The sequence below is a fragment of the Pteropus vampyrus genome, unplaced genomic scaffold, assembly GCF_000151845.1.
Source record: "Pteropus vampyrus isolate Shadow unplaced genomic scaffold, Pvam_2.0 Scaffold84, whole genome shotgun sequence".
In the NCBI taxonomy this organism is placed as follows: domain Eukaryota; kingdom Metazoa; phylum Chordata; class Mammalia; order Chiroptera; family Pteropodidae; genus Pteropus; species Pteropus vampyrus.
The window spans coordinates 1,850,798-1,861,933 of record NW_011888865.1 but is presented as its reverse complement, the minus strand read 5'-3'; the positions used below and the strand labels follow the sequence as shown (position 1 = coordinate 1,861,933).

Sequence of the window (11,136 nt, the reverse complement as noted above, 5' to 3'; positions counted from 1 at the left end):
AGAGTTACAGTTAAATCAGTTTATTTGTGGTCTTATCTTGTACCATACGGGTCTAAACAAACTGATGTTAAAACAAAAAGAGCTTAAATAGTTTGTGTCGCATATCATAGAATGGTGCATGATCATTTTAGTTTTTGCTTCATTCCATTTTGCAAATCATTATAGTTTTTGCTTCAGTTCTCAGTGCCTCTTCTTTTGGTCAATCTTTGGCCTGAGCAGAAACAAAGACCATTATTTTTCTGGGGATGTGATCAATCCAGATCTATATTGCTATTTAATAAGTCACGATTATGCACTGAGTTTTTCATGGCTTTATATTGACCTAATTATTAGGTCTTCTTGTTCTTCTGTTGGATGATCATTTGTAAATCATCTAGTATAGCCGTGGCTATGCAGCAGCATTTAAGACTCTGAAGATCATATATCTGGTAACTGCAATACAGATAGACACTAAGACAAAATTATTAGAGTTTGCAAGGCATTACAAATCTATATTCCTAGATATTGAAAACTGGACAATGAAAGCATTTGACATAATCTGCTTGGATCTTCCTTATATAATCAAGTTTTTTTTCCCTTCAATTTGGGTAGGGTTTGTTTAAACTTAGCAGAGTATGAAGAATTAATCCTATATCTGGTAATTGTCAAGGATACAGGTCTTGAGAATACCCCAAGTATAGGACAAGGATGTCCATTAACAATCTAGGACCTTAATCCAGAAGAAGGGGAACAAAATAGCCAAGAGGATAAAGATGCAAAGCCAAAGGGATACACATACAAAAAAGAACATGATGATCAGTGGGGTCTTGTTCCAGTGGTCTTGGTTGGAAACAGCCTACTTCATGTAGTCATCAGCTTGTTCTAAGGATCTAGAACTAGCCGTCTATTTTCATATGACCTCTGGATATTATCTAGACTATTCAACATGCCTTATAAAACCCTACATAATCTGGCCATATCTCTGAGATCATCTTCTAAGTCTCTTTCTCCTCTTCACTCATTTCTCTGGCCACACTGGCCTTGCTGTTTTGCAAACAAGTTAATCTTGAGCCAATCTGAGAGCCATTGTTCTTATTGTTTCCATTATGCAAAATAGTCTTATTCCCTTATTTACATTGCTGACTCCTACAATCCACTCACATCCCATGTCACCTCCCTAGAAAGGGTTTCCATTTTCATTCAATTTAAAATCCTCTTCCCCTGTCATTCTTGATTATTTTGCCCTGCTTAATTTTTATTCATAGCACTCTTCACTCCCTATATGTTTCAGATTTATTTTTTTGTCATATGCCTCACTTGAATATATGCACATATTCAAGAAGGCAGAAAACTTTTCCATTTTATTCACTGATATGTTTTCAAGACCTAGAACACTATCCAGCATATGTAAATGCTCAAAACGACTTGCTGATTGAATGAATAAATGAAAACCTCACACACACTATGTGTGAGCCATATAAATTTATCTGCAGTCCTCAAATAGCACCTTCTTTTGCATGTGCGGTTTTCCACTGCAGGGAAAAATTTCTTCCTGATTCACTCACAGTTCCTAATCATTATTCAAGACTCAGCTTACTGTTACTGCCCCTGAGAAACTTTCATTGATTCCTCTAGGAAAAACCAGGTATCCTTTTTCTTTGTTCTTATAGTACTCTATGCATACATTGATGTATTACTTAATACATTGTGTTAGTATTTTGTCTAACTGATCTCTGTATCTTGGGAATCTATCAGAGTGCTCTGCCCATAGAAAATTCTGAGTAAAAATATTTGTTGACTGATTTTGTTTATTGAGTGACAACTGTGTACTAGTTTTTTATGTACATTATTTTAATTCTGACAGTAAATATGTGCGATATTATCCTTGTTTTCTGTATGAGAAACTGAGTAAATTGTGCAGAGTTTTAAACCTAAGTGTGTCTGGCTCTAAATCCAGAACTTCTCCCATCGCCTCAAATGAATTAATAAATCTCCTTCATTTTACTGATGCTTAGCTGTCAAAATTCAATATCCTAATTTTGTCATTAACATTAAAACTCTGATGTTATTTTAGTTCAATGTTGCATATTCTAATACTTGATTTAATTGATTCAGCCTCTGTAGGTTACAGAAAAGAATAGACCACAGACATCTTAATGACTCAGGTATCCTTTTATTCTGCTTCATAATTAGAGAGTTTCTGATGATGATTCAGGGTCAAGATCTGGTTAATCTTCTCTTTTAAGGGAAGGATTATATTTAACAACTAGTCTACACATCACCTTTCAACAGGTATAGAAGTTCCAAATACATTGTAAGTCATATTGAAATTGTAAAATTAATATACCTCAAAGACAGGAAAGTGTGACAGGAGTGAGTTAAAGATAGTAAGAGAGCCTCTGTGTATGTGAGAGAACCTGGAGGTTACCCTGATTAATGTCTTTTCAGCATGCTAGGTGAAGCAGTGTGTATTAAATGCCATATAGAAGTTTATAAAAATTCAGACATACATAAACTAGTATCATGAGACATTCAAGCAGTGAGAGCCTAGACTCGAAAGTCAGATAGACCTGAGATCTAATTCTAGCTCCCTCACCTAATAGCTGAGCAAATCTAAGCAGGTTGCTTAACTTTTTCGAAGTCTCAATTTCTTCACCAGTAAAATGGAGAGAGAAGAAGCATATTAGGCAGGGTAGCTAATTTCAGAGGCATAATTTAATAAAACAAGCCAAATCCAACACAGGTTCTTCCTGGTCAAGCAGTTCTCCTGGGCAGCATTCCTCCAAGAATTAATTTGGGGCCCCGGTTTCTTCAGTTTTGTGATTCCGACCTCCTCTAAATTCTTTGGAATCTTCATTCAGTGGATAGGTAGAGAAAAAAGAGAACGTGGAGAGCATATAGTGTTTTTAGAGATTTTGTGGGCCAAGCTTTAAATGGCTTATCATTTCTGTCCACATTCTGTTGGACAGAAATTAGTCACATAACCCAAATTAATTACAAAGGAGGCTGGGAAATTCAGTTTGTATGTTTGGGAGAAAAGAAAACAGAGTTAAGTGAACACCAAGGTGCCTCTGTTACTTAATGTCACGAAGTATTTTAGGGTTTAACTGAGGTAATGCATGTAATGTGTTTAGCACAGGATAAGTAATCAACAAAGTTACATGTTGTTACTATAAGTATGTATGCTGAGGGTCTGAATAAGGATCCTACAGTTAGAAGTGAAGTACTTGCTTTGAGCTTCCAGAAAGAGAACTCAGCCACATTCAAAGAAATATTATTACCTTTTTGCAAGGTTATATAAGATTATGATCTTTAACTGATTTGGCAGCATCGATAAGTATAAACATAGAAAGATGAGGGCAAAGAAGGTTGCCAGGTGTTCATATTAGCTTAGCTAACAGAATGTCAAAAGATTATAATTGAATAATTATAATTTAAAAGATAACATTAATGTTTAAGAAGAGTGGGAATAGGGAACTGTAGGTTCATTGGCCTGGGAAAGGACTTAAGTAATAAGGAATAAAAATTTTAGTCAATCCTTTCTTCCATATTCTTTTTCTCTCTTACTTTCAAGTCATAGACATCATCAAGGTTCTTCAGGTGCAGCATATTTTCTTGTCCTCTGTTGTCAATTAAAATATTGTAAGACTCAGAGAACAGAGACCATGTTTGTCCCACACATTATTATGTGCCTAGAATAGAATGTGTAGGCAAGAAGTATTTGTTGAATGAATTTAACCTACATTGGCAGTTGCTTAAAGTCTTGCCTAAAGGGTCTAGGTCAGTAGTCCCCAACCTTTTTGGCATCAGGGACAGGTGCTCCTATGAGAATCTAATGCCTGATGATCTGAGGTGGAGATGAGGCAGTGATGCTAGCGCACTGGGGAGCGGCTGCAAATACAGATGAAGCTTTGCTCACTTGCCTGCCGCTCACCTCCTGCTGTGAAGCTTGGGTTAGGGACCTTTGGTCTAGGTAAAGTAACAGAAAGACAATGAGTTTTTAAATCTTGCTTCTGCTACTTTAATAACTGTGGGATTCTGGGCTTTCTAAAGCTTAACCTGTAAGACTTATTTTTTCCCCTTTTATTAAAGAGGTATAATACTTTCAGAGTTACAGTAATAAGAATTAAATGAAAAACTTTATGTATGTAGTGTTCCCAGCAAATAGTTCCCATCAAAGAACTGTTGCACCTTCCCCCTAAACCCTATACCTATTTTAATTTGAGGAACCTAGAAAATATCACGTGCTATTCAAGTCTTTCCTTACTTCTGTTTTTGGTTCTGTTCATTTATAATTAAAACAAATAGGCTCTAAGTTCGTGATCAAAGTTAAGAGCTGATTAGTTCCCAAAGCACTGACAGGTTCACCTTTAGAACAGTAGTCAGCACCTAGAACAGTGCCTAATACATAGCAGGTGTTCAATACAAATTTTTTGAAATAGTGAATGAATTAATAAAGTACTGAAATAAAGATGATGCTCCAGGCAGATAATTATGGGATGGACATGATATAAGTGTGAAAAAGTGAGCAGATTTTATATCAAATGAGAGGTTTGGAGTGGTGTTCCCAAATGGGTGACTTCAAAATGTTTTCATTTATTCATTCAACCAGCATTTTCCCTAAGAATGAAATATTCAGCTATTGATAGCTAAACACCATGCTCATGTGGACCTCCTCAGGGGGTTTACCAGTACAACTCAGGCCAACTGTGACTTATTCAGTGGAATCCGTAGAAGAGTAACAAGGATGGCTGACATGTCTTTAGAATTGGGTAATTCAACTGCCTGAAAATGGTGCAGCAAACTGGACACCAAACCTCAGGTGGACTGCAGATGCACTGAAGAAGTCATTACAGTTTTGTGAAATTTGGGGCTGGCTTGACAAAGATGAAGCCTGCTGGTTTAAGAACTGTATGTTCTTGGCAAAAGCGTGGTGTTGCAGAATTTCACCAGCTATAGTGGAAAAAAAAGGGGAGAAAGAGAATGGGAGGAGACCACAAAATCCATGATATGATACATAAAATGTTAACTATTAGCTTTGCATCTTTTGAGTCACCAGATTGAAGCACAGTATTTTAGATTTGGCTGGCAGATGGTGTACACAGACTTTCTGAGGATGTTAGCATTTCATTCGAAACTAGCAAGACTACATAGGACTATCATGGTAATTTAACTTCATAGAGGTTTTAAAACTTATCTCAAAACCTGGGTTAAATGTGGAGCTCTAATAACATTTTAAAAGTCTTTGTTAATAGATCTGGATCTCATAGAACAGATTCAGAACAGGACATAATAAGTCCTCAAAAATGCTTACAGAGTAATGTCAATGTCTTCTTTCCCTGAAAATCTGGTTTACACAAGAGTATAGGGAAGAAAGACTAAACCAGAGCAGATGGCAGGTAGTGATGCTTCAATTTTTTGAATGGGAATTCTTAATTTACCACTCTGCTCACTTCCCTCTATGGTCTGGACCTTTAATCACATCAGCCAGCCTGTTGGGTTCAAGCTAATCTCTGGTTGATATCGTCCTAATACTTCCCTTTTCAAATTCCAGTGAAACTATGTGTTTCCTGTTCTGTTCGACACCCTAGAGAAAGAACACTGGCTGGTTAATGGCTAAATTTAGATTGGCAGCAATGTGTCCAGTTTTGAAAGAGATAAACAAAAACAGGTGACATTTCCAAGCCTCTCAGGAAAACAGGGTGAAAAAACTCAACCCTTCTGGGGTAAGTATGCAGGGAGAGCTTCTAGAGTTCCACAATAGGGAGAGGCCTGCTGGCAGGCTCAGAAAATGGGCCGACTGAAGCCTTTTCCTTTTCTTTAAAGCCAGGATGGCCTTTCGGGCACACCTAAACACATTTTTGATTCTGCTAGGAAAGCCCGGGGAGCTGGCGCTCTGACACCCCGTTCCTCAAGGGGAGCTTTGAAGGCATCTGCACCTCTTTGTTAAGACATAGGTTTCAACCGTAGGCACTAGGACAACCTTGGGGTGGGGTGGGGTGGGCGAGGGGAGAAGCCGGACGCCCCGCCCCCAGCGCGCCAGACTCCCCGCCCCGCCCACTCTCTGTGACCCTCCCCCGCGGGCTCAGCCTCGGGCGACCTGTTGGCAAGCAGCGTCACGTGACGCGGCCGGCCGCGCACTGCCCCGCCTCGGGCCGGCCGCCTGTTGCGCCCGCCGGGCGGGTTCCATCACGTAACGCGCGGGCACCGCCCCGCTCTTCCCTCGCGGAGCGAGGGAGGGCGGGCGTCGAAAGAAAAGGGAAGGGAAAAGGGGCGGGAGAAGGAGGAGAGGCGGCGCTCGAGTCACGTGACCCGGGGCAGCCCGGAAAGCTCCGAGGAGGAGCCTGGCGCCGCCATTTTCCTGCAGCTGCCTGTCCCTCTTACCCTGCCCCGCTCCAGCTGACCAGGGAAGGGGTGGGCTGAGCTGAGGCGGGGGCAGAGGAGCGCCCGACACCGTGCCTGACCCCGCGGGTGACACAAGCCTGTTCTTTCCGGGCTGGGTGGCAGCGCGCGGCCCTGAGCCCCGCCCCAGGCCGGCAGGCAGAGAAGGAGCCGGTGGGGGTAGGGGGTGCGGTGGGGGGCGGGGGTCCTCCGGCTTTTGGGGGTCCCAGTCCCCGCCGGCTGCGGAACGGGAGGGGTGGCGGAGGAGCCGCAGAGATGTCCGGCCAGAGCTTGACGGACCGAATCACCGCCGCCCAGCACAGTGTCACCGGCTCCGCCGTATCCAAGACAGTATGCAAGGCCACGACCCACGAGATCATGGGGCCCAAGAAAAAGCACCTGGACTGTGAGTGAAGCTGACTGCTGCCCCCAACCTCGCGCCCCGTGTCTTTCCCCCCATCTCTTTTCTTACCCCCCTTTAGCTGCCAGTTCCCTCTCTGCGTCTTGTCTGGCACGGCGGGTCCTGAGCTCGTCCGAGCTGTGTTCTTTTTGCTTCCATCACACCTGCCTTCACGGCTTCCGTTCCCTGTCTAAAAATCCCTGACAAGCCCCTCCCCTCCGGGATCCTAGAGGACCCTCGCTTCCTTGACCGGGACGCCACGACACCCCATCACACCCGACCAACTTGTCTCCCCAACTTAGCCTCTCACCTCCCTGCCTCCTCCGTCTACTTGCAGCCTCTGCTGTTTCATCCCTCCCGTCCCGTGCTGCCTAGTCGCTCTCTCCTGAGCGTCTCCCCGCTTGCTCCCGGTCTCAGCGCCCCATTGTTTCCCGTTAGCCTTCTTCGGGTTTCCGTAAACGCCTGGTGGCGTGGACCCGGATCCCTTTTTTCTCCGCAACCCTGAGAACTGCCTCCCTCGAAGTGATTACCACTTCCTTTGCTCCACTAGCTGCTTCTCCTGTCCCTTCCTTTTCCCGGTTTCTCTTCCACCTAACTCCCATTTGGGTTACTTTCCTTTGCCTCTATACCTTCAGTTAAATGCCTTCGTCTCCTTTTATTTTGAATATCATACTCAATACCCGACTTTTGTCCCAGACTACTTTCTTCCTGTGAGTAGAAGTGAAGGGATTCCGTTTGGTGTAGGGAAAGCTTTATGGGAAGTTGGGATTTTTAATTGCCTCTGGTGGAATTTTATCATATTTTCATGCTTTTGACTGGGGCAAGTTGTGAATGTTCGGCATTCCCTCCGCCTTTTAATTTATTTTTATTTATTTTTTTATTTTTAGTTCTAATGGGGATAAGAGAAAGGGTTTACTGATAACGGGTGTCGTTTCCTGGAACTGTTTAACAACCTTGGCGGTTTGAATTTAGAAGCTTGAGTCTGAAGCGTAGACTATTGGAATTCAAAATGGATTAAGGATCAAACTTAAACATAACATACGTCTCTTTAAAAACTGGTGAAAAGATGTTTGATGATGCTTGAGTTTTGACTTTTAATTTTATGATGGCTGTCTTTCGGAGGACTGCCTTTTCTTATATGGAGTAATAGTGCTCCATTCACTAATCTATGTACAGTCACTAGAACTAACTCCTGCCAACTTTTTCCAAACCTGGAAGCCACCTGTAATCTCCTTTTTCTTTCCACACCTTCACCTCAGGGTACAAAGCTCAGTGGATTACTCAAGCTTTGACTCAATGGCTCCTCGGCCTAAAACTTTTCAGGAAAAAATAGGGAAATAGGCACAATAATTTCTTTTTTTTAAATGGCTACTGGACACATAAGCCTGTCTTCCTCCTACATGAAAGTTACTTTGCTTTACTGATCTAAGCAAGAGCGAGCATGCTTGACAGGGAATTCACTGACAGGAGCCATGTTTTGATTTCTCTTTTGGACTTTGGCCTTAAGGCTCTTGATCTTTTTTTTAAAAAATGTACAAAATGTGAATTCTTCCAAGATACTTTGCTCATGAAGTGCTGTTAGAACAAGTTATTGCTACAGACAAACCCATTATTCATTGTGACTGGTTCCTGCTCTGTGGAAAAGTTAAATATATATTATTACAGCTTCGTTCTTCTCTTCTGATGCACAAATCATTCTCAGGGTGCCTTTTAACTGTCAGTCCTCACCTGTATAGAGAATGCACAATATATTTAAATGGTGACATTTTTATAAACAAGAAATTCTTTAAAATGCATTGTGAAACTATAAGTGATTTTTTTGATTATCTGATATTTGGAGTAGACATTTCTATTGTTCATTTCTCTTTAAATGACAACTTGTATTGCTCTACCCAGTCTTGCTGTTTGCCCCAATACTGTTAATTCTTTTTTTTCTTTTCTTTTTCTGGTGATGGGGGTAGGTGAAGAAAGTACTTGTGACTGTGAACTGTTGTCCTCTTCCCTCATTTCAAAATGCTAAATTACCTCAAGAATAGATATAGCTTTTAAGGTTTTTGTCTTATTTCAAATGTAGCAGTTCTTTTAACACATTGCCAAAAAAGCTTTAACACATTGCCAACGTAGCCAGAAAAAACGCTAGGTAAGATTAGGATGATGATACTTACTGGGGGTTTTATAGATGTTAACCTTTTCTTTTGTAATAGAAGCTACTGCAGATGTTAACTGGAATTCGATTTGGAGATACTCCCTCACATTTGTAGTTCCTTTTCTCTACCATTGCTGTGTTTATAAACTTCAATTTATTTAGAACTTGAATATTTCTGGTAAAAAATCTATGTAAATAAGGAGCCACTATATTTCTTTTCAATGAGATTTTTAAAATACAGTGATATGATTTTCCCTCTAATGTTTCAAATGCACTTGTAATTAGTTTTCACTAATGAAGTAAATTTTAGTCTGACCAGTGAGTGGTTTTTCTGAAGACCTTCCGTACATACTTTGAAGAAATTGAAAAGGCTTTCACAGACAGTTCTGTGTCTTGACACCAAATTTTAGGCTTTAATATAAAGTTAATTTTTACTCTTTTAGAAAGTTTTTTCCTAGTGAGGGCTTAGTTCTGTTGGACCTTTTAATGTCCCAAAAAACTCTTGCATGCTTTATTGAACCTAATGAAACGATTTCATTTTTTAAATGTTAGTGCTTAACAAAAATAGGCTTAGGACTTTTTATTTTTTTTCCTATAAGCCTTTAGAGTGTGGATGTGCTTTCTGTGTTCTTCCCCAAGGTCTTTTCCATATTAGGAAGTGATTATTATAATCCATGAATTATGGCTTAATTCATGCTACATTGTATACTTAACGATCTTTTGCTTTGCTTATAGGTGTCAGTGGATAATAGTGTTGACTAGTGTCCCTAGTGTGAAAATAGTTGTCATACTTAAAACATATTTGTAAAGGTGAACTCAGTTTGCATTTAATTCCAGGCCTCTCTTTGCCATAATCAAGGTAGAAGTATAGCAGCCCATAAAAGTTCAAATATAAATTTGCCAGGCACTTATTAACCATTATCTAATTTAATCCTCTCTCACAGATATGGAAGAGACAAACCAGATATGTATAGAAAGTAGTCTCTAACTAAAGAAAGTATAGAATGCTTAAAACATCCATAATGATTGAAGTATAGACAAAACCCAATTTTTATAAGTTCTTATTTAAAATAGTCTTATCTGATTTCACAACCTTTAGTCTGTTCTTTGATTTGAATAACTTTCTTTATACTTATTTAGTTTACTGTTCTTGGGCATTTACATAACTAACATTTCTATTAATGGCTATAATGGCTTCACTTTTTTTTTTAATAATGGCTTAACTTTTATATCCATATTTTTCCCACTTAATTTCCAGGGACACTTCATTCCATCCACCATCTGCCTTACATTTTCTACAATGAAATCAAGATCATGTTCTTATGAAGCATCTATTATAAGCATATCTTTATGCTAGATACAGTATGGGTATTTGTGTGTTGTGTACTAGATCTAGACTTGCCTAATTTTAATTGTGGAAACAAATTTTTTTAAGAAACATTTTGAATATTTAGAAGGTGGAATTTGTATTTGGGCTAGTGGTTTGTCTAACCATTGAAAATGCGTATAAGATATTGAAATATACTCGAAATAATTACCTTTTTAAGCAAATGTATTGATTTTCAATGTCTTAAGGACATCCAGTGGTTTGTTTTCTATTGTCAAGAAAATATTTGGTAACTGGGATTTGATTTGCAAGAAGATGCACTTGAGGAAAATTATTAAGTGGAAGATCTGCCCCCAAGATGTGATGTCTCTAGTTTAGAAAAAAAGTAACTGGGGTTTTCCAAATGGATCTCGTTTTACAGAGACAGTTATTATGTAGTTAACATTCAGACTTACTGTTTTTTTCCTTTAGAATTAACTATATGATTTATATTTTTATTTTTCATTATTCGACCTATTCTGTCACTTAGTCTTTAATAGTTCTGAAATACAGAAGATGGTAATGGAGTCATTAAGGTGGTAATAGTAAGATTTGACTATGTTGAAAGACATGTTGAATGCCTCAGGTATATAGTAGAACTCCATAAATGTAAGGATTTTTCCTCCTTAATATGTCTGTTTCTTAATAGTATATATTCTGGAAGAGAAACTTTGAAGAGAACTTGACATACAGCCATTTTGGTAGCCACCTTATTTGTAATTAGCAAATTAGTTCTAAAATATCTTTGTAATTAGGTTTTGCTGGCGGACGTGTTTTAAGGACTACTATTAGACTTTACAGATTTAATTTTTATCCTTATAGCAATGCTTTTAATGATTCCTATAGATTGTATATGTCTGAATA

The 11,136-nt window shown here is 39.4% G+C and overlaps 1 protein-coding gene across 29 annotated transcripts in view; it reads left to right on the top strand.

The window, feature by feature from the left end:
- The first annotated feature begins 6,290 nt into the window (after positions 1-6,290).
- PICALM (phosphatidylinositol binding clathrin assembly protein) overlaps positions 6,291-11,136 on the top strand; it is a 90,733-nt gene continuing 85,887 nt past the window's right edge. For 18 of the 29 annotated variants that reach the window (XM_011363251.2, XM_011363260.2, XM_011363258.2 and 15 more), the window contains exon 1: positions 6,303-6,766. In XM_011363251.2, the coding sequence (XP_011361553.1) occupies positions 6,637-6,766 (130 nt within the window). In that variant the 5' untranslated portion in view covers positions 6,303-6,636. Of the gene's footprint in view, positions 6,767-11,136 lie in introns of all 29 variants that reach the window. The other 11 variants (XM_023532473.1, XM_023532472.1, XM_023532469.1 and 8 more) reach the window with 4 other exon arrangements.